The sequence below is a fragment of the Myxine glutinosa genome, chromosome 1 (genome assembly GCF_964187855.1).
Source record: "Myxine glutinosa chromosome 1, kmMyxGlut1.1, whole genome shotgun sequence".
Taxonomy (NCBI): Eukaryota; Metazoa; Chordata; class Myxini; order Myxiniformes; family Myxinidae; genus Myxine; species Myxine glutinosa.
The window spans coordinates 152,892,031-152,916,773 of NC_136261.1; the positions used below are offsets into that span (position 1 = coordinate 152,892,031).

General features: G+C 40.8%; 1 protein-coding gene across 1 annotated transcript in view; it reads left to right on the forward strand.

The window, feature by feature from the left end:
* Window positions 1-24,743, forward strand: part of POLA1 (DNA polymerase alpha 1, catalytic subunit) — a 202,875-nt gene that overhangs the window by 33,610 nt on the left and 144,522 nt on the right. The window contains exon 14 of the mRNA XM_068120315.2: window positions 4,160-4,298. Within this exon, the coding sequence (XP_067976416.1) occupies window positions 4,160-4,298 (139 nt within the window). The remainder of the gene's footprint in view (window positions 1-4,159; window positions 4,299-24,743) is intronic.

Below are 24,743 nucleotides of genomic sequence, written 5' to 3' on the forward strand. Positions count from 1 at the left end.
GGGCATCCGGCCATAAAAACATTGCCTCAAACAGGGAACCATGATGGTCATGGGGCCCGCAAGGCTAACCCCCGCTCTAGCGGGGAAAATGGCCTTAAAACGATCTTTCATTCATCCCACTGATAGGCTGGATCTGGATTCGGACCTGAACCAAAATCTAACCGGCTTGTTCTTGTCACCTAACAAACTCGTTCACCTGGTTTAGTCACAAGCCATCCATAACCTTTTTTAAATATCATGTTTTATATTGCTTTTTGCCCAATCTTTCAATGGTGAAGAATCGCTTGAAAATTAGATAATTCTCGTATCCGAATCCATATTCAGATCTTCACCAAAATCAAATCGATTCGTCCTTGTCATAGACCCAACCTGTCAAGGTTTCATCCAAATCCGTCCACAACTTTTTCAGATATTGTGCTCTGTATTGGTTAGCCCTAATCACTCAATGGTGAAGAATCACTTGAAAATTGAATAATTCTCGTATCCGAATCAATATTCAGATCTTCACCAAAATCAAATCGATTCGTCCTTGTCATACACCCAACCTGTCCAAGTTTCATCCAAATCCATCAACTTTTTGAGATATTGTGCTATGTATCGGTTTTAGCCCTATCACTCAATGGTGAAGAATCACTTGAAAATGAAATAATTATCGTATCCGAATCCATATTCAGATATTTACCAAAATCAAATATATTTGTCATTGTCACACACACACAACCTCTCCAACAAGTTTTGTCCAAATCCGTGCACAACTTTTTGAGATATCCTGCTATATGCCGTTTTTGGCCCTATTTCCCAATGGTGAAGAATCCCTTAAATTATACCAGCCGGATCTGAATCCGGATTTTCACCAAAATCCAAATCTAATCATTTCATCCTTGTCATATACACTAGCTCTCTGCCAAATGTCGTCCGAATCCATCCACAATTTTTTGAGATATCTTGTTCACAGACAGCCTGGTGTTGGCTTAGCGGTTACGGTGCCAGCTTGGGATCCTAGGATCCTGGGTTCGAATCCCGGTCAATCGCTGAATTAACGCCAGGGGGGTTGACTCAGCCTGTCATCCTTCCGAGGTCGGCAAATTGAGTACCAGCTTGCTGGGATGAATGATCACGGTGTGTACCCCGATTTTGAATCGGTACACTGTATCCCTGCGCATCTTAAGAGTGTGACCAAGGGATGGCGTCAGGAAGGGCATCCGGCCATAAAAACATTGCCTCAAACAGGGAACCATGATTGTCATGGGGCCCGCATGGCTAACCCCCACTCTAGCGGGGAAAATGGCCTTAAAACGATCGTTCATTCATTTCATTCAGACAAACGGACAAACAAGAAGACGTCATGTGGAGCACGATACTTGCAACAAAATCCGCCCCCCCCCACCCCCCAATGTTTTCCATTGATACAGAAAATTGTCCATTTCATCAAGATTTAAATTTACGATCTTGATCAAAGCTCGGGTCAACAGTAAGAAAAGTGACGATTTTTCAGATGAAAAATGATGATTATATAAGTTTGACCTTGAGTTGACCTTTGACCTTTTGACCTCGAATAGTTCATTCCCCAATTTTGTGACTCGGTATACAAATGCTATTCAATTTTCAGGTCAATCGGATTAAAAATGGTGATTTTAGAAATTTGACCTCCAGTTGACCTTTGACCTCAATCAATTGGCTTCTCATTTGGGATGACCTATACAACTTGGTGAGGTTTCGTGACGATCGGTTGAGAATTGTGACCTGCAGGCCAGTGACAAACAGACAGACAGACAGAACCACAAACGCAACCGACCAATATACTTGAAAAATCTTCGATTTTCAAGTAACAAACAAGAAATATGTCGTGCATAGCATGATACTTGCGAAATCGCTAAAATAAGTTGTTGGCCTATGATGACCTCAAAAATAATTGGTGGTTGAATTCAGTGACCTGGTATGCAAATCCTCTTAAAATTTCAAGTTAATTGGATGAAAATTGAGGATTTTAGAAACTTAGCCTATGTTGATCTTTTGGCCTATGCTGACCTCAAAAATACTTGGTAGTTGAATTCAGTGACCACATGTGCAAGGCCTATTCAAATTTCAAGTTAATTGGATAAAAATTGAGGATTTTAGAAATTTGGCCTAAGTTGACCTTTTGGCCTATTGACCTTTTGGCCTATGTTGACCTAGAATATAATTGGTGGTTGAATTCAGTGTCCAGATATGCTCTTCAAATCTGAAGTCAATCGGATGAAAATTGAGGGTTTTAGAAATTTGACAAAGTTGGTGACCTTTGGTCTATGTTGACTGATTGTTCACTTATGACCCCAAAAACAATAGACTTCTTGCTTATGACCAACTCTACCATTTAGCGCAGTTTCGTGAAGATCGTTGAAAATTGTGACCTGAAGGCGACTGACATACAGACTGACATACAGACTGACATACAGACTGACATACAGACTGACATACAGACTGACATACAGACTGACATACAGACTGACATACAGACTGACATACAGACTGACATACAGACTGACATACAGACTGACATACAGACTGACATACAGACTGACATACAGACTGACATACAGACTGACATACAGACTGACATACATACAGACTGACATACAGACTGACATACAGACTGACATACAGACTGACATGCCATGCAGACTGACATGCCATGCAGACTGACATGCCATGCAGACTGACATGCCATGCAGAATGACATGCCATGCAGAATGACATGCCATGCAGAATGACATGACATGCCATGCAGACTGACATGCCATGCAGACCGACATGCCATGCAGACCGACATGCCATGCAGACCGACATGCCATGCAGAATGCCATGCCATGCAGAATGACATGCCATGCAGACTGACATGCAGACTGACATGCAGACTGACATGCCATGCAGACCGACATGCCATGCAGACCGACATGCCATGCAGACTGACATGCCATGCAGACCGACATGCCATGCAGACCGACATGCCATGCAGACCGACATGCCGACAGACATACAGACAGACATACAGACAGACTGACATAGACAGACTGACATAGACAGACTGACATAGACAGACTGACATACAGACAGACTGACATACAGACAGACTGACATACAGACAGACTGACATACAGACAGACTGACATACAGACAGACTGACATACAGACAGACTGACATACAGACAGACTGACATACAGACAGACTGACAGACAGACAGACTGACATACAGACAGACTGATGTACAGACAGACTGATGTACAGACAGACTGACATACAGACAGACTGACATACAGACAGACTGACATACAGACAGACTGACATACAGACAGACTGACATACAGACAGACTGACATACAGACAGACAGACTGACATACAGACATACAGACAGACAGACTGACATACAGACAGACAGACTGACATACAGACAGACTGACTGACATACAGACAGACTGACTGACATACAGACAGACAGACTGACATACAGACTGACATACAGACAGACTGACATACAGACAGACTGACATACAGACAGACTGACATACATACAGACTGACATACATACAGACTGACATACATACAGACTGACATACATACAGACTGACATACATACAGACTGACATACATACAGACTGACATACATACAGACTGACATACATACAGACTGACATACATACAGACTGACATACATACAGACTGACATACATACAGACAGACTGACATACAGACAGAACCAAAATCTTCGATTTTCACAAGTAACAAACAGACAGGAGTGAAAACATAACGTCCATCCACCTTCGGTGGCGGAGATAATTAAATTATTTTACCTCAGTTTAATATGAACTCTAAGCCTGGTGCTTGGCTTCATGGTAAAGGTGGCTGGCTTAAGATATTATGGTCTTGAGTTTTAGCCCCTGTCGAACCGTTTCATAACACCTGGTGGGTTGACTCAACCTGTCATCCTTCTGAAATCTGCAAAATGAGTTCCAGCATACTGGAAACGGGGCACTGCATCAATGGCAAAGCTGTGCTCCCAGCAATGATGCAACCAGCAGTCATGGGCAATGATGCAACCAGCAGTCATAGGCTGCATATGCAATGATGATGAATATGAACATTTTTATTTCTTACCACGCCACCATGTCTTCTACCTTCAGGCTGAGTTCCCAGCTCTTCCAATGAATATTTCTGGAGAGACGTTCTCTCGTGCATTTGGAACTAACACCTCCTGCCTGGAGCTTCTGCTGATCTCCAGGAGATTCAAGGGCCCAAGTTGGATCGATGTTGCATCCCCACGTATGAATTTCAGATCCTGTCATTTTAATTGTCATGCGTTCATTGCAAAAAAGTTGTGCCAGCCAAATAATGTTGTTTTATTCTGTTTTATTCTTCTGCACAAGTTTTGTTACCTGTGGACAAAAGGGTGAGGAGCCATTAGTTAAGTGCATGAATCATGTTGAGTGCTTCTACACTCTAATCGGGGAGTGCAAGAGTGAGTGCGTCTGTCCACGACAGTGAAACGTCCCTTGCAACACCACTCTTTCCCTGTACTAAACCATGCCTCTTGTGAGTAATTAGTGAGTTGCAGCTTCCTTCCTCCCTCCAGCCTCTTGCCCTCCACATCCCTCCTCCTCCAGTCCTGAATCAGATATACAAGGGCACATCGCCACATAGGCCGGGAGCATTGCACGAGGGAGGAAGGGAGGATAGAGGGGGTGGGGAGAGGGAGACGAACCCTACTATCGGGCAACACCCATACTAATTTTGCCAGGGCAACAGTACATACTGTATAGCCCACTTTCCTCGATTTCCAATTGTCGAGGATTATTTAAGGTGCACAGCTTCTCTCTCTCTCTCTCTCTCTCTCTCTCTCTCTCCCTCTCTCCCTCTCCCTCTCCCTCTCCCTCTCCCCCTCCCTCTCCCCCTCCCTCTCCCTCTCCCTCTCCCTCTCCCTCCCTCCCTACCTACCTCCCTCCCTCCTTACCTCCCTCACTCCCTACCTACCTCCCTCCCTCCCTACCTACCTACCTCCCTCCCTACCTCCCTACCTCCCTCCCTCCCTACCTCCCTCCCTCTCTCTCTCTCTCTCTCTCTCTCTCTCCCCCAGCGCTGCTAATGTCCATTTTATGATGGACTGTTGTCATTCATTAGGGTTTAATGACCCACCACTGAGTAGCCATAAGCCCTAAATGATGCACTGTGACTATGGGGGGGAGGGTGGGTGGAGAAAGGGTACTCTGTGTGGGCTGACTGATGCAATCACTGTAGGGGAGTGACGCAATCACCCTATGGGCAATGTGCTCGTACATACTGAATGCTGAGTCAGTTGTGGAACGAGAATAGCATCTTTTTTGTACACCGCTCCTTTCCTATGCCATCTCCAGGCGCTGCATATTGTCATGGCCGGGCACCGAAGGGGGCTCGGCATTGACGCACGCTGAAAGGGAGTACTCAGTTTTCACTCTGGTTGTTGTACACCGCACATTTCCTATGCCATCTCCAGGCATCGCAAAACGTTATTGCCAGGCACCGAAGGGGGCTCAGCAGTGACGCACGCTGAAAGGGAGTACTCAGTTTTCACTCTGGTTGTTTGTTACTTGCCGGAAAAGATTCCGGCAAGTATGTTGATCTGTTCGTTTGTTTGTTACTTGCTGGAAAAGATTCCGGCAAGTATGTTGATTGTCTGTCTGTTTGTCTGACTGTTTGCAGCACTGCGTCTACACCGTTGCACGTAGAATCGCCAAACTTTGCACACATATTGGTCTTGCCCTGGAATAGACTGTGCCCAAATTATGACGTCATCTATCACGTGGTTCAGCCGCCATATTTGTTCTAAATGGCCGATAAAAAAGTACATTCCGGCAAGTCCTCGGTCTCTGACCGATTTTTCATCTGTCTGTCTGTTTGTCTGTTTGCAGCACTGTCTCCACCGTTGCACGTAGAATCGCCAAACTTTGCACACGTATTTGTCTTGCCCTCTAATATACTGTGCCCAAATGATGACGTCATCGGTCACGTGGTTCGGCAGCCATCTTGGAACAACCTTGCACCTCTATATCTCAAAGTGCTGAACAGAAAAAATTGAGACATGGCTCATTGTAAAGAACTCTCCATGGGGAATAAAATATGTTAATGATGACGTCACAGGTCACGTGGTTCGGCCGCCATCTTGGAAAAACCGAAACAATTAGCACCTCCATATCTCCAAAAGTGCTGAATAGAAAAAATTGAGACATGGCTCATTGTAAAGAACTCTCCATGGGGAATAAAATATGTTAATGATGACGTCATAGGTCACGTGGTTCGGCCGCCATCTTGGAAAAACCGAAAAACTTAGCACCTCCATATCTCCGAAAGTGCTGAATAGAAAAAATTGAGACATGGCTCATTGTAAAGAACTCTCCATGGGGAATAAAATATGTTAATGATGACGTCATAGGTCACGTGGTTCGGCCGCATATATTTGTCCTAAATGGCCAATAAAAAAGTAAATTCCGGCAAGTCCTCGGTCTCTGACCGATTTTTCATCTGTCTGTTTGTCTGTTTGTCTGTCTGTCTTTTTGCAGCACTACGTCTACACCGTTGGACGTAGAATCGCCAAACTTTGCACACGTATATGTCTTGCCCTGGAATAGACTGTGCTCAATTGATGATGTCATCGGTCACGTGGTGCGGCCACCATCTTGGAAAAACCGAAAAACTTTGCACCTCGATATCTCCGAAAGTACTGAACAGAAAAAATTGAGACATGGCTCATTGTAAAGAACTCTCCATGGGGAATAAAATATGTTAATGATGACGTCATATGTCACGTGGTTCGGCCGCCATCTTGGAAAAACGGGAAAACTTTGCACCACTATATCTCCAAAAGTGCAGAATGGAAAAAATTGAGACATGGCTCATTGTAAAGAACTCTCCATGGGGAATAAAATATGTTAATGATGACATCATCTATCACGTGGTTCAGCCGCCATATTTGTTCTAAATGGCCGATAAAAAAGTACATTCCGGCAAGTCCTCGGTCTCTGACCGATTTTTCATCTGTCTGTCTGTTTGCAGCACTATGTCTCCACCGTTGCACGTAGAATCGCCAAACCTTGCACACGTATTTGTCTTGCCCTCTAATATACTGTGCCCAAATGATGACGTCATCGGTCACGTGGTTCGGCAGCCATCTTGGAACAACTTTGCACCTCTATATCTCAAAGTGCTGAACAGAAAAAATTGAGACATGGCTCATTGTAAAGAACTCTCCATGGGGAATAAAATATGTTAATGATGACGTCACAGGTCACGTGGTTCGGCCGCCATCTTGGAAAAACCGAAAAAATTAGCACCTCCATATCTCCAAAAGTGCTGAATAGAAATAATTGAGACATGGCTCATTGTAAAGAACTCTCCATGGGGAATAAAATATGTTAATGATGACGTCATCGGTCACGTGGTTCGGCCGCATATATTTGTCCTAAATGGCCAATAAAAAAGTAAATTCTGGCAAGTCCTCGGTCTCTGACCGATTTTTCATCTGTCTGTTTGTCTGTCTGTCCTTTTTGCAGCACTCCGTCTCCACCGTTGGACGTAGAATCGCCAAACTTTGCACATGTATATGTCTTGCCCTGGAATAGACTGTGCTCAATTGATGATGTCATCGGTCACGTGGTTCGGCCGCCATCTTGGAAAAACCGAAAAACGTTGCACCTCGATATCTCCGAAAGTACTGAACAGAAAAAATTGAGATATGGCTCATTGTAAAGAACTCTCCATGGGGAATAAAATATGTCAATGATGACGTCATAAGTCACGTGGTTCGGCCGCCATCTTGGAAAAACCGAAAAACTTAGCACCTCTATCTCCAAAAGTGCTGAATTGAAAAAATTGAGATATGGCTCATTGTAAAGAACTCTCCATGGGGAATAAAATATGTTAATGATGACGTCATCGGTTACGTGGTTCGGCCGCCATATTTGTCCTAAATGGCCAATAAAAAAGTAAATTCCGGCAAGTCCTCGGTCTCTGACCGATTTTTCATTTTCTTGTTTGTTTGTTTTCTTTCTTGTTGTACACCGCTCTTTCTTGTCGTTTTCCTTCTTGTTGTCTTGTTGTTCACTGAGTACTCAGTTTTCACTCTGGTTGTTTGTTTTCTTGTTTGCTTGCTTTCTTGTTTGTTTGTCCGGGCGATATCTCAGCCATCCTTTGAGCTCGGAAGCTGAAATTTCGGCACAATAGTGAGAAAGTCCTTTGTCAAAAACGTTATTTTTTGTTTTTTGATTGATCAATTAATTGAGGAGTAATTTAATTGTTAGCGATTAATTAAGTACTTATTTAATTAATCAAATTTCCTTTCTCTTCTGACCATTAACGCAGTCACCTTTTGAGTTAGGAAGTTGATATTTGGACATGCCAATGACCAGGTGATTTGGCTGCAAAGGCTATTTTTGATTTATTAATTAATCAATTAATCGATTAATTATTTAATTATTCGATTAATGATATGTTTTTTTTAAAGTTACAGATTCTGATGAAATGGTGGTGGTTTATGTGTTGTCTGACCGAATTGATTAATAATTTAATTTTTTAATGATTATTATTTATTTATTTTCATTATTAATCATTTATTTATTTTCTTTCTTATTTGGCCAATATCTCAGGCACCTTTAGAGCTCGGAAGATAATATTTGGACATGACAGTGACCAAGTGATGTGGCTATCAAGGATATTTTTGATTTATTGATTAATCAATTAATTGATTAATTATTTAATTATTCGATTAATTACGAAAAATACTTTTTTTTTTGTTACGGAACCCAACGTCGGCCTATGGTTCCCCTTTGAGGGGGGATTAGTCCCCTCGTTTGTTACTGACCGACGTGGTCCCTGAAGCTGCACCGCGACCTCCGGAAAGGCCGGTGTGCAGCTTCGTTCGTGACCGCGGATAAGATGTTAATTTGCCGAGCGGATGGCAGCCGCGGCCCGAACCGTTAACAATGACTAGACCCGATTCCTTAACGTTGGCCAAATCGTGCCGCAGGTATTCAATGGGGAAAAGACAAAGACGACGGATGTGAAGAAGACGAAGACAAAAAGAGTTTGAAATACGACTATAATTTATTACTACTATTTACAAGACCAAAGAAACCAAGGAGAAGGAAGGATACGAAAATAAAGACAGAAAGAGGGACGGACCAGAAGGACACAGTGAAACTCTAGCTTCACGAAACAGGCTTAACTTATACCCCAGGACAAGACACACAGAACAAACTCATGTACACAAGAAGGATGGAATGGCAGGGCTGAACGACTGGAAGGAGGGTCCCGGCAGATGGTAGGTGTCGGGGTCCAGCTTCGAGCGCCCGCTCCGATCCACGCTTCGGGGTCGAGGCGAAAACCCGGCAAACACAGCTCCGCTTCGGCTGGCAGCGAGGAACCGGCAGCTCCACGTAATCGGTTTCACACCGGCAGCGGTCTCACGTGTCCTCCGCCTCCTGCGCTCAACCTCACTGCTCCTCCTCCACTGAACTGATCAACTCCACTCAACTCTCTCCCGGTGGACTGCCAACTCTCTCACGCACCTGGACTCCTCTGCCGTATCTCTGGTGTATCTTCTTTTTGCAGAACTCAGAACTCATCTGAGGTGGGGGCGTCTCCCGTGGGTTATATATAGCCCCACCCTTGAACCTCTTCGAACCTCCCCGATCGCTCTTCCTCCGCCCTCTCAAGCCAAACCCCTCGTGCTTGGTTGGTTGTTCGGGGCTGGCTCACTCCTCCCCTCGATTACGAGGTGGAGACGCGCCTTTCTTCTCCGAGCCGACCGCGTGGCAATGGCGGCAAATGCAGTTGGCAGTAGAGGCTTTGGGAATGGGAATGAAAGGGGATCTATCTATTTGAATTCGGTGCAATGGAGTATTAATTAATGGAAGACAAAGCCTTAATCTAATACACAATAAGGAAATAAACTACCAACAAGGAGGAAATCTATGATTGGCTAACGTGATTGTATATGACCTAACTAAGGGACGCCCTTTGACCTTTGTACACAACTGGAGGAAGGAGGGTGATATTTTTACAACAATAAAAAAAACACAATTCGCATTTCCACAACAATATGTTTTTTTTAAAGTTACAGATTCTGATGAAATGGTGGTGGTTTATGTGTTCTCTGACCGAAGTGATTAATAATTTAATTTTTTAATGATTATTATTTATTTATTTTCATTATTAATCATTTATTTATTTTCTTTCTCATTTGGCCAATATCTCAGGCACCTTTAGAGCTCGGAAGATAATATTTGGACATGACAGTGACCAAGTGATGTGGCTATCAAGGATATTTTTGATTTATTGATTAATCAATTAATTGATTAATTATTTAATTATTCGATTAATTACGAAAAATACTTTTTTTTTTTCAGTTACAGGTTCTTATGAAATGATGGTGGTTTATGTGTTCTGTGACCGAATTGATTAATAATTTAATTTTTTAATGATTATTATTTATTTATTTTCATTATTAATCATTTATTTATTTTCTTTCTCATTTGGCCAATATCTCAGGCACCTTTTGAGCTGGGAAGCTAATATTTGGACATGACGGTGACCAAGTGATGTGGCGATCAAGGATATTTTTGATTTATTGATTAATCATTTAATCGATTAATTATATATTGATTAATCGATTAATTTTTTATTTATTAATCAATTAATTATTTGATTTTTTATTAATGACTTATTTAATTACATTTCTAAAAGATACATCTTTGGATGAAGCACTCGTGGTTTAGTTATGCTATTAGCCAATTGATTAAGAAAATATTTTGTGATAATCTTTTATTGATTTTAATTGTACGATAAATCAATCAATTAGTGTACACCTCTCCCTCCCAATGCAGCCTCAATCAGCTGCACTGCGGTATTGCCGGGCGCCGGGGTCGCCCCGGCAATGCCGCGCTGTGGGATATTGAATTATTTGGCATGGGGGCGGTGTACTTTGAATGTATCTGTACTTGTTACTTGCCGGAAAAATTTTTCCGGCAAGTATGTTGATCTGTTCGTTTGTCTGTCTGTCTGTCTGTCTGTCTGTCTGTTTGTCTGTTTGTCTGTTTGCAGCACTGCGTCTACACCGTTGCACGTAGAATCGCCAAACTTTGCACACATATGGGTCTTGCCCTGGAATAGACTGTGCCCAATTGATGACGTCATCGGTGACGTGGTTCGGCCGCCATCTTGGAAAAACCGAAAAACTTTGCACCTCTATATCTCCGAAAGTACTGAACAGAAAAAATTGAGACATGGCTCATTGTAAAGAACTCTCCATGGGGAATAAAATATGTAAATGATGATGTCATCAGTCACGTGGTTCGGTCGCCATCTTGGAAAAACGGCAAAACGTTGCGCCACTATATCTCCAAAAGTGCTGAACAGAAAAAATTGAGACATGGCTCATTGTAAAGAACTCTCCATGGGGAATAAAATATGTGATTGATGACGTCATCAGTCACGTGGTCGGCCGCCATCTTGGAAAAACCGAAAAACTCTGCACCTCCACATCTCCAAAAGTCATGAATAGAAAAAATTGAGGTATGGCTCATTGTAAAGAACTCTCTATGGGGAATAAAATATGTTAATGATGACGTCATCGGTCACGTGGTTCGGCCGCCATATTTGTCCTAAATGGCCGATAAAAAAGTACATTCCGGCAAGTCCTCGGTCTCTGACCGATTTTTCATTTTCTTGTTTGTTTGTTGTGCACCGCACCTTTCTTATGCCATCTCCAGGCATTGCAAATCGTCATTCCCAGGCACCGAAGGGGGCTCGGCAGTGACGCACGCTGAAAGGGAGTACTCAGTTTTCACTCTGGTTGTTTTCTTTCTTGTTACTTGCCGGAAAAATTTTTCCGGCAAGTATGTTGATCTGTTCGTTTGTCTGTCTGTTTGTCTGTCTGTCTGTCTGTCTGTCTGTCTGTCTGTCTGTTTGCAGCACTGCGTCTACACCGTTGCACGGCGAATCGCCAAACTTTGCACACATATTGGTCTTGCCCTGGAATAGACTGTGCCCAATTGATGACGTCATCGGTGACGTGGTTCGGCCGCCATCTTGGAAAAACTGAAAAACCTTGCACCTCTATATCTCCGAAAGTACTGAACAGAAAAAATTGAGACATGGCTCATTGTAAAGAACTCTCCATGGGGAATAAAATATGTAAATGATGACGTCATCAGTCACGTGGTTCGGTCGCCATCTTGGAAAAACGGCAAAACGTTGCGCCACTATATCTCCAAAAGTGCTGAACAGAAAAAATTGAGACATGGCTCATTGTAAAGAACTCTCCATGGGGAATAAAATATGTTAATGATGACGTCATATGTCACGTGGTCGGCCGCCATCTTGGAAAAACGGCAAAACTTTGCACCACTATATCTCCAAAAGTGCTGAACAGAAAAAATTGAGACATGGCTCATTGTAAAGAACTCTCCATGGGGAATAAAATATGTTAATGATGACGTCATCAGTCGCGTGGTCGGCCGCCATCTTGGAAAAACGGCAAAACTTTGCACCACTATATCTCCAAAAGTGCTGAACAGAAAAAATTGAGACATGGCTCATTGTAAAGAACTCTCCATGGGGAATAAAATATGTTAATGATGACGTCATCAGTCGCGTGGTCGGCCGCCATCTTGGAAAAACCGAAAAACCTAGCACCTCCATATCTCCGAAAGTGCTGAATAGAAAAAATTGAGACATGGCTCATTGTCAAGAACTCTCCATGTGGAATAAAATATGTTAATGATGACGTCATCGGTCACGTGGTGCGGCCGCCATCTTGGAAAAACGGGAAAAAAATACACCTCCATATCTCCGAAAGTGCTGAATAGAAAAAATTGAGACATGGCTCATTGGAAAGAACTCTCCAGGGGGAATAAAATAAGTTAATGATGACGTCATCGGTCACGTGGTTCGGCCGCCATCTTGGAAAATCCGAAAAACGTTGCACCTCTATCTCCAAAAGTGCTGAACAGAAAAAATTGAGACATGGCTCATTGGAAAGAACTCTCCAGGGGGAATAAAATATGTTAATGATGTCGTCATCGGTCACGTGGTTCGGCCGCCATCTTGGAAAATCCGAAAAACGTTGCACCTCTATCTCCAAAAGTGCTGAACAGAAAAAATTGAGACATGGCTCATTGTAAAGAACTCTCCGTGGGGAATAAAATATGTTAATGATGATGTCATCGGTCAGGTGGTTCAGCCGCCATATTTGTCCTAAATGGCCGATAAAAAAGTAAATTCCGGCAAGTCCTCGGTCTCTGACCGATTTTTCATTTTCTTGTTTGTTTGTTTGTTTGTTTGTCTGGGCAATATCTCAGCCATCCTTTGAGCTTGGAGGCTGAAATTTCGGCAGAATCGTGAGCAAGTCCTTTTTCAAAAACAGTATTTTTTGTTTTTTGATTAATAAATTAATTGAAGAGTTATTTAATTATTAGCGATTAATTAAGTACTTATTTAATTAATTAAATTTCATTTATCTTTTGACCATTAACTCAGGCACCTTTTGAGTTAGGAAGCTGATATTTGGACATGCCAATGACCAGGTGATTTGGCTGCAAAGGCTATTTTTGATTTATTAATTAATCGCTAAATTATTTAATTATTTGATTAATGAGTAAAAAAAATTTTTTTTTAAGTTACAGATTCTGATGAAATGGTGGTGGTTTATGTGTTCCATGACCGCATTGATTAATAATTTAATTTTGTCATGATTATTATTTATTTCTATCCATTATTAATCATTTATTTATTTTCTTTCTCATTTGGCCAATATCTCAGGCACCTTTTGAGCTAGGAAGCTAATATATTTGGCCATGACAGTGACCAAGTAATGTGGCTATCAAGGATATTTTTGATTTATTGATTAATCATTTAATCAATTAATTATTTATTGATTAATCAATTAATTATTTTATTTTTTATTAATGACTTATTTAATTTAATTTCTAAAAGATACATCCGGATGAAGCACGAGTGGTTTAGTTATGCTATTAGCCAATTGATTAAGAAAATATTTTGTGATAATTGCACACCGCACCTTTCCTATGCCATCTCCAGGCATTGCAAATCATCATTGCCGGGCACCGAAGGGGGCTCGGCAGTGACGCACGCTGAAAGGGAGTACTCAGTTTTTGTCCCCCGTCGCTCAGCAGAGCGAAAGGGGGACTATGGCTTTCCCCTCCGTCCGTGTGTCCGTCCGTCTGCCCGTGCGTGTGTGCGTGCGTGCGTAAGCGAAGGACCGCATTCGAATTTGGTGTGTGGGTGCAACCCACGTCAAAATCTAAGATGGCCGCCGCCATGTATGTCTGATGCCATGTATGTCTGAACCTTGTAACCTGCATATCTTGAAAAATAAGCAAAGTACCAACTTCTAATTTGGTGTGTGGGTGTACCTCGGCATTAGGAAGAAGGCTATTGAAAATTGGGTCGCCACGTCAAAATCCAAGATGGCCGCCAGCATATATATGTCTGAACCTTGTGAGCGAAATATCTTGAAAAATAAGCGAAGTACCAACTTCTAATCTAGTGTGTGGGTGTATCTACGCATAAGGAAGAACGCTCTTGAAAATTGGGTCGCCACGTCAAAATTCAAGATGGCCGCCGCCATGTATGTCTGAACCTTGTGAGATGAATATCTTGAAAAATAAGCGAAGTACCAATTTCTAATTTGGTGTGTGGGTGTATCTCGCCATAAGGAAGAATGCTATTGAAAATTGGGTCGCCACACAAAATCCAAGATGGCCGCCACCATATATATGTCTGAATCTTGAGAGAAATATCTCGAAAAATAAGCGAAGTACCAACTTCTAATCTGGTGTGTGGGTGTATCTAGGCACACGGAAAAACGCTGTTTAAAATTGGGTCGCCACGTCAAAATCCAAGATGGCCGCCGCCATGTATGTCTGAATCTTGTGAGAAGAATATCTTGAAAGATAAGCGAAGTACCAACTTCTAATTTGGTGTGTGGGTGTATCTCGGCATAAGGAAGACTGCTATTGTAAAGTGGGTCGCCACGTCAAAATCCAGGACGGCCGCCACCATATATATGTCTGAACCTTGTGAGCGAAATATCTTGAAAAATAAGCGAAGTACCTTCTGGTGTGTGGGTGTATCTCGGCATAAGGAAGAACGCTATTGAAAATTGGGTCGCCACGTCAAAATCCAAGATGGCCGCCTCCATGTATTTCTGACCCTTGTGAGCGAAATATCATATCATAGCATGTTTTCTGCGTGTTCCACTTTGTCAACTCACATCACTTCCCCGACGGGGGACCGAGGCGTAACGCTTGTCACTCTGGTTGTTTTCTTTCTTGTTTTCTTTCTTGTTTTCTTTCTTGTTTTCTTTCTTGTTTGTTTGTTTGTCCGGGCAATATCTCAGCCATCCTTTGAGCTAGGAAGCTGAAATTTCGGCACAATAGTGAGCCAGTCCTTTGTCAGAAACAGTATTTTTTGTTTTTTGATTAATCAATTAATTGAGGAGTTATTTAATTATTAGCGATGAATTAAGTACTTATTTAATTAATTAAATTTCATTTATCTTTTGACCATTAACTCAGGCACCTTTTGAGTTAGGAAGCTGATATTTGGACATGCCAATGACCAGGTGATTTGGCTGCAAAGGCTATTTTTGATTTATTAATTAATCGCTAAATTATTTAATTATTTGATTAATGAGTAAAAAAAATTTTTTTTTAAGTTACAGATTCTGATGAAATGGTGGTGGTTTATGTGTTCCATGACCGCATTGATTAATAATTTAATTTTGTCATGATTATTATTTATTTCTATCCATTATTAATCATTTATTTATTTTCTTTCTCATTTGGCCAATATCTCAGGCACCTTTTGAGCTAGGAAGCTAATATATTTGGCCATGACAGTGACCAAGTAATGTGGCTATCAAGGATATTTTTGATTTATTGATTAATCATTTAATCAATTAATTATTTATTGATTAATCAATTAATTATTTTATTTTTTATTAATGACTTATTTAATTTAATTTCTAAAAGATACATCCGGATGAAGCACGAGTGGTTTAGTTATGCTATTAGCCAATTGATTAAGAAAATATTTTGTGATAATTGCACACCGCACCTTTCCTATGCCATCTCCAGGCATTGCAAATCATCATTGCCGGGCACCGAAGGGGGCTCGGCAGTGACGCACGCTGAAAGGGAGTACTCAGTTTTTGTCCCCCGTCGCTCAGCAGAGCGAAAGGGGGACTATGGCTTTCCCCTCCGTCCGTGTGTCCGTCCGTCTGCCCGTGCGTGTGTGCGTGCGTGCGTAAGCGAAGGACCGCATTCGAATTTGGTGTGTGGGTGCAACCCACGTCAAAATCTAAGATGGCCGCCGCCATGTATGTCTGATGCCATGTATGTCTGAACCTTGTAACCTGCATATCTTGAAAAATAAGCAAAGTACCAACTTCTAATTTGGTGTGTGGGTGTACCTCGGCATTAGGAAGAAGGCTATTGAAAATTGGGTCGCCACGTCAAAATCCAAGATGGCCGCCAGCATATATATGTCTGAACCTTGTGAGCGAAATATCTTGAAAAATAAGCGAAGTACCAACTTCTAATCTAGTGTGTGGGTGTATCTACGCATAAGGAAGAACGCTCTTGAAAATTGGGTCGCCACGTCAAAATTCAAGATGGCCGCCGCCATGTATGTCTGAACCTTGTGAGATGAATATCTTGAAAAATAAGCGAAGTACCAATTTCTAATTTGGTGTGTGGGTGTATCTCGCCATAAGGAAGAATGCTATTGAAAATTGGGTCGCCACACAAAATCCAAGATGGCCGCCACCATATATATGTCTGAATCTTGAGAGAAATATCTCGAAAAATAAGCGAAGTACCAACTTCTAATCTGGTGTGTGGGTGTATCTAGGCACACGGAAAAACGCTGTTTAAAATTGGGTCGCCACGTCAAAATCCAAGATGGCCGCCGCCATGTATGTCTGAATCTTGTGAGAAGAATATCTTGAAAGATAAGCGAAGTACCAACTTCTAATTTGGTGTGTGGGTGTATCTCGGCATAAGGAAGACTGCTATTGTAAAGTGGGTCGCCACGTCAAAATCCAGGACGGCCGCCACCATATATATGTCTGAACCTTGTGAGCGAAATATCTTGAAAAATAAGCGAAGTACCTTCTGGTGTGTGGGTGTATCTCGGCATAAGGAAGAACGCTATTGAAAATTGGGTCGCCACGTCAAAATCCAAGATGGCCGCCTCCATGTATTTCTGACCCTTGTGAGCGAAATATCATATCATAGCATGTTTTCTGCGTGTTCCACTTTGTCAACTCACATCACTTCCCCGACGGGGGACCGAGGCGTAACGCTTGTCACTCTGGTTGTTTTCTTTCTTGTTTTCTTTCTTGTTTTCTTTCTTGTTTTCTTTCTTGTTTGTTTGTTTGTCCGGGCAATATCTCAGCCATCCTTTGAGCTAGGAAGCTGAAATTTCGGCACAATAGTGAGCCAGTCCTTTGTCAGAAACAGTATTTTTTGTTTTTTGATTAATCAATTAATTGAGGAGTTATTTAATTATTAGCGATGAATTAAGTACTTATTTAATTAATCAAATTTCCTTTCTCTTCTGACCATCAACTCAGGCACCTTTTGAGTTAGGAAGCTGATATTTGGACATGCCAATGACCAGGTGATTTGGCTGCAAAGGCTATTTTTGATTTATGAATTAATCAATGAATCAATTAATCGATTAATTATTTAATTATTCGATTAATGACTAAAAATTTTTTTTTGTTTGGTTACAGATTCTGATGAAATGGTGGTGGTTTATGTGTTCTCTGTCTGAATTGATTAATAATTTAATTTTTTTATGATTATTATTTATTTATTTTCATTATTAATCATTTATTTATTTTCTTTCTCATTTGGCGAATATCTCAGGCACCTTTTGAGCTCGGAAGCTAATATTTGGACATGAGTGACCAAGTGATGTGGCTATCAAGGATATTTTTGTTTTATTGATTAATCACTTAATCGATTAATTATTTAATTATTCGATGAATAACCGAATTAATTAATTTTGTAAGTTACAGATTCGGATGAAATGGTGGTGGTTTATGTATTCTATTAGCCAATTGATTAACTATTTAATTTTTTAATGATTATTGTTTATTTATTATTGATTTTAATGATACGATTAATCAATCAATTAGTGTACACCTCTCCCTCCCAATGCAGCCTCAATGAGCTGTACTGGCGCCCGGCAATGCCGCGCTGCAGGATATTTAATTATTTGGCATGGGGGCGGTGTACTTTGAATGTATCTGTACTTGTCTTTTCTTGATTTTAATTATACAATTAATCAATCAATTAGTGTACACCTCTCCCTCCCAATGCAGCCTCCATGAGCTGCACTGCGGTATTACCGGGCGCCTGAGGCGCCCCGGCAATGCCGCGCTGTAGGATATTTAATTATTTGGCATGGGGGCGGTGTACTTTGAATGTATGTGTACTTGTTACTTGCAAAATCGAAGATTTTACAAGTACAGTGAAACCTTGACTTACGAGTTTAATTCGTTCTGTGACCGAGCTCGTAACTCAATTTGCTCGTTTCTCAAATTAAATTTCCCCATTAAAATGCATTGAAATGCTATTAATCCGTTCCAGCCCGCCAAAAACCACACCAATTGTTTTTTTAAATATACAGTATATATAAAAATATCTCGCGCTTTATATTTCACCTGTATGCAGCATACAAGTTGGCAGGATGGCCTGGACTGGAGGTACGCACACTTGACTCTAAACTGTCCAGCCTGGGTTTGAATCCCGACCCAGCTATAACCTGTCATGTCGGTGTTTCACAGGCAGGGTGATTCATCAATGTGTGTACCGCTAAACTGGGCGCCCCGTTTGCGTCCCATTAGTTGTTGGATGTTAAGGATCTCACCGTGTTTTCCACAAAGAGAAGGCGAGCTATCGCCGGCACTCTGAACAAGTTGTGGCCTGGCATGCTCTTCTCCTCTGCCGTTATATACGTCCTCCTCGGCATCTTTTTCCAGAAGAGCCCTGTCTCGTCACAGTTGAAGATTTGCTGGGGGATGTATCCTTCGGCTTCTATCAGTTCGGCAAAAGTTATAATAAAATCTTCAGCTGCCTTCACATCCGAGCTTGCTGCCTCACCATGCCTGACGACGGAGTGAATGCCGGTCCTCTTCTTAAAATTATCAAACCATCCCCGACTGGCTTTGAATGACTTCCGATGCCTTGTCCGTTGATGTTCCCGCCGCCTGCTGCACCAAATCCCCGTAAATGTCTCGGGCCTTCTCACACATGATGTTCTCGGTCACGGTATCTCCTGCGAGCTGCTTCTCCGTCAACCACACAAACAACAACTTCTCCATCTCTTCATGGATAGAGGTCCGGAGCTTTGAAATAATCGTAACGCCCTTGGCTGGCGTTATAGCCTTTATCGACTCCTTCTGCTTCAAAATCGTACATATCGTAGAAGTACTACGATCGTACTGCCTCGCCAAGTCGACAACACGCACACCTCGCTCATGTTTTTCGACGATTGCGTGTTTTATATCCAAGCACATCATCCTCTTCTTCTCAGTACTGCCCTTGGCACTCAATTTCTTAGGACCCATGGTTAAAACTAAGAAATTTTCCAAAATAACCAAAATGCGAAAACAAAGCAGCAGCGATATACGGCAGAGATGCTTGCACGGCAAGATAACCACGTGACCTGAACCCACCTGGTGGCGGGTGGCGTAAGCTCCAAAATAACCAAAATGCGAAAACAAAGCAGCAGCGATATACGGCAGAGATGCTTGCACGGCAAGATAACCACGTGACCGGAACCCAATTGGTGGCGGGTGGCGTAAGCTCCAAAATAACCAAAATGCGAAAACAAAGCAGCAGCGATATACGGCAGAGATGCTTGCACGGCAAGATAACCACGTGACCAGAACCCACCTGGTGGCGGGTGGCGTAAGCTCGTAACTCAGATCTCGGCTCGCATCTCAAAGCAAAAAACCGCCCGAGCGACGGCTCGTATCTCGGAAAACTCGTAAGTTGGTGCACTCGTGAGTCAAGGTTTCACTGTATATTGGTCGGTTGTGTTTGTGACTGTCTGTCTGTCTGTCTGTTTGTTTGTTTGCTTGTTACTTGCAAAATCGAAGATTTTTCAAGTATATTGGTCGGTTGTGTTTGTGACTCTGTCTATCTGTTTGTTACTTGCAAAATCGAAGATTTTACAAGTATATTGGTCGGTTGTGTTTGTGACTGTCTGTCTGTTTGTTTGTTTGCTTGTTTGTTTGTTTGTCACCGGCCTGCAGGTCACAATTTTCAACCGATCTTCACCAAACTTCACCAAGTGGTAGAGTTGGTCAAATGCCAGAAGCCTATTGTTTTTGGGGTCAATAGGTCAAAAGGTCAACATAGGCCAAAGGTCACCAACTTTGCTAAATTTCTAAAATCCTCAATTTTCATCCGATTGACTTGAAATTTGAAGACCACTTGCATATCTGGTCATTGAATTCAACCACCAAGAATTTTTGAGGTCAACATAGGCCAAATGGTCAACATAGGCCAAATTTCTAAAATCCTCAATTTTCATCCAATTGACTTGAAATTTGGAGAGGACTTGCATTGAATTCAACCACCAAGTATTCTTGAGGTCAACATAGGCGAAATGGTCAACATAGGCCAAATTTCTAAAATCCTCAATTTTCATCCAATTGACTTGAAATTTGAAAAGGACTTGCATATCTCGTCACTGAATTCAACCACAAATTATATTTTAGGTGAACATAGGTCAAAAGGTCAACATAGGCCAAATTTCTAAAATCCTCAATTTTCATCCAATTGACTTGAAATTTGAAGAGGACTTGCATATCTGGTCAGTGAATTCAACCACCAAGTATCTTTGAGGTCAACATAGGCCAAAAGGTCAACATAGGCCAAATTTCTAAAATCCTCAATTTTCATCCAATTGACATGAAATTTGAAGAGGACTTGCATATCTGGTCACTGAATTCAACCACCAAGTATTTTTGAGGTCACCATAGGCCATCATGTCACATTGAAAACTTTTGGGGGAGGGCGTATTTTGCAAGTATCGTGCTACGCATGACGTTTTCTTGTTTGTTTGTTTGTTTGTCACTGGCCTACAGGTCACAATTTTCAACCGATCTTCACCAAACTTCACCAAATGGTAGCGTTGGTCAAATGCCAGAAGCCTATTGTTTTTGGGGTCAATAGGTCAAAAGGTCAACATAGGCCAAAGGTCACCAAATTTGCTAAATTTCTAAAATCCCCAATTTTCATCCGATTGACTTGACATTTGAAGACCACTTGCATATCTGGTCACTGAATTCAACCACTATGTAATTTTGAGGTCAACATAGGCCAAATGGTCAACATAGGCCAAATTTCTAAAATTCTCAATTTTCATCCAATTGACTTGAAATTTGGAGAGGACTTGCATTGAATTCAACCACCAAGTATTCTTGAGGTCAACATAGGCCAAATGGTCAACATAGGCCAAATTTCTAAAATCCTCAATTTTCATCCAATTGACTTGAAATTTGAAAAGGACTTGCATATATCATCACTTAATTCAACCACAAATTATATTTTAGGTGAACATAGGTCAAAAGGTCAACATAGGCCAAATTTCTAAAATCCTCAATTTTCATCCAATTGACATGAAATTTGAAGAGGACTTGCATATCTGGTCACTGAATTCAACCACCAAGTATTTTTGAGGTCACCATAGGCCATCATGTCACATTGAAAACTTTTGGGGGAGGGCGTATTTTGCAAGTATCGTGCTACGCATGACGTTTTCTTGTTTGTTTGTTTGTCCGGGCGATATTTCAGCCATCCTCTGAGCTAGGAAGCTGAAATTTCGGCACTATAGTGAGCAAGTCCTTTGGCAAAAACGGTATTTTTTTGTTTTTTGATTAATCAATTAATTGAGGAGTTATTTAATTATTAGCGATTAATTAAGTACTTATTTAATTAATTAAATTTTCTTTCTCTTCTGACCTTTATCTCAGGCACCTTTTGAGTTCGGAAGTTGATATTTGGACATGCCAATGACCAGGTGATTTGGCTGCAAAGGCTATTTTTGATTTATTAATTAATCAATTAATCGATTAAGTATTTGATTAATGACTTTTTTTTTTTTTTTAAGTTACAGATTCTGATGAAATGGTGGTGGTTTTTGTGTTCTCTGACCGAATTGATTAATAATTTAATTTTTTAATGTTTATTATTTATTTATTTTCATTATTAATCATTTATTTATTTTCTTTCTCATTTGGCCAATATCTCAGGCACCTTTTGAGCTAGGAAGCTAATATTTGGACATGACAGTGACCAAGTGATGTGGCTATCAAAGATATTTTTGATTTATTGATTAATCATTTCATCGATTAATTATATTTATTTATAAATCGATTTAAAATTTTTTTATTTGATTGTTTTGTTTAATTAAATTAGACTTGTTAATCTATCTATAATTCCAGTAATCTCTCTGTGTGTGTGTGTGTGTGTGTGTGTGTGTGTGTGTGTGTGTGTGTGTGTGTGTGTGTGTGTGTGTTTGTCTGTGACCGCTGTTTCTCGACAACCACGGGTTCGATATACTTGAAACTTGCCAGGTATATTGCTGGGGACCTGAGGATGTGCCTTTTCAAGGTTTCATATTAATCGGAGAAGTAGTTACCGAGCTATGGCGATTTAGCCGTTCGCCGTTCGCTTTGGCTTTGCGAATGGACCAAACCATTCATGTAAATAGAGGGGGGGGGGTTCTGTGGTCGTTCGCTTTGGCTTTGCGAATGGACCAAACCATTTCATGTAAATAAAGGGGGGGGGGGGTTCTGTGGTCGTTACTGCCACGCGGTTTGGAATGTTTTTCCGAACGGGCACCCACGTACGGGCACGTCCTAGTAATAATAATAATAATAATAATATTGGACTTGAATTTAGAATTAGACCAAATTAGACTTGTTTAATTAAATTTCTAAAAGATACATCTTCGGATGAAGCACTTGTGGTTTCGTTATGCTATTAGCCAATTGATTAAGAAAATATTTTGTGATAATCTTTTGTTGATTTTAATTATACAATTAAGCAATCAATTTATTGTGCATCTCTCCCTCCCAATGCAGACTGTATGAGCTGCACTGCGGTATTGCCGGGCACCAGCGTGTGGGCGCCAGCCGGGCTGTGGGATATTTAATTATTTGGCATGGGGGCGGTGTACTTTGAATGTATCTGTACTTGTTTTCTTGTTTGTCCGCGCAATATCGCAGCCATCCTTTGAGCTCGGAAGCTGAAATTTCGGCACAATCGTGAGCAAGTCCTTTGTCAAAAATGATATTTTTGTTTTTTGATTAATCAATTAATTGATGAGTTATTTAATTATTAGCAATTAATTAAGTACATATACATTTCCTTTCTTTTCTCGGCATTATCTCAGGCACCTTTTGAGCTTGGAAGCTGATATTTGGACATGCCAATGACCAAGTGATTTGGCTGCAAAGGCTATTTTTGATTTATTGATTAATCAATTAATCGATTAATTATTTGATTAATGACTAATTTTTTTTTGGGGATTTACAGATTCTGATGAAATGGTGGTGGTTTATGTGTTCCATTAGCAAATTGATTATTTCTTTATTTTTTATGATTATTATTTATTTATTTTCATTATTAATTATTTATTTATTTTATTTCTCATCTGGGCAATATCTCGGGCACCTTTTGACCGAGGAAGCTTATATTTGGACATGACAATGACCAAGTGATCTGGTTGTAAAGGGTATTTTTGATTGATTGATTAATTCATTAATCGATTAATTATTTAATTATTCAATGAATGACTTGATTAATTAATTTTTTAAGTTACAGATTCAGATGACATGGTGGTGGTTTATGTATTCTATTAGCCAATTGATTAACTATTTAATTTTGTATGATTATTATTTATTTATTTTTATTATTAATCATTTATTTATTTTCTTTCTCATCTGGGCAATATCTCAGGCACCTTTTGAGCTACGAAGCTAATATTTGGACATGACAGTGACCAGGTGATGTGGCTATAAAGGATATTTTAGATTTATTGATTAATCATTTAATCGATTAATTATTTATTGATTAATCAATCAATTATTTAATTTTTTATTAATGACTTACTTAATTAAATTTCTAAAAGATACATCTTCGGATGAAGCACTAGTGGTTTAGTTATGCTATTAGCCAATTGATTAAGAAAATATTTTATGATAATCTTTTATTGATTTTAATTATGCAATTAATCAATCAATTATTGTACACCTCTCCCTCCCAATGCAGCCTCTATAAGCTGCACTGCGGTATTGCCAGGTGCCGGAGGCGCCCCAGCAATGCCGCGCTGTGGGATATTTAATTATTTGGCATGGGGGCGGTGTACTTTGAATGTATCTTTACTTGTTTCTTTTTTCTTTTCTTTTTTTTTATTAGTTTTTTCCTTTTTTCCCCTTTTTTGATTTCTTCACTGGCTATTTGATGAACCGGGCGTGATTCCCATGGGGTCCATGCCCCAATGTGAGATGACCCCTCGCTTCCGGCTAAAAAAAATGTTTGCAAAAGACCAAGTTCTTTTCTCGGAGAAGGACAGTGTGAAGTCTGTCGGTGGTGTGAGTTGCATAAATAGCAGGTTCTCTGTGAAAATTTA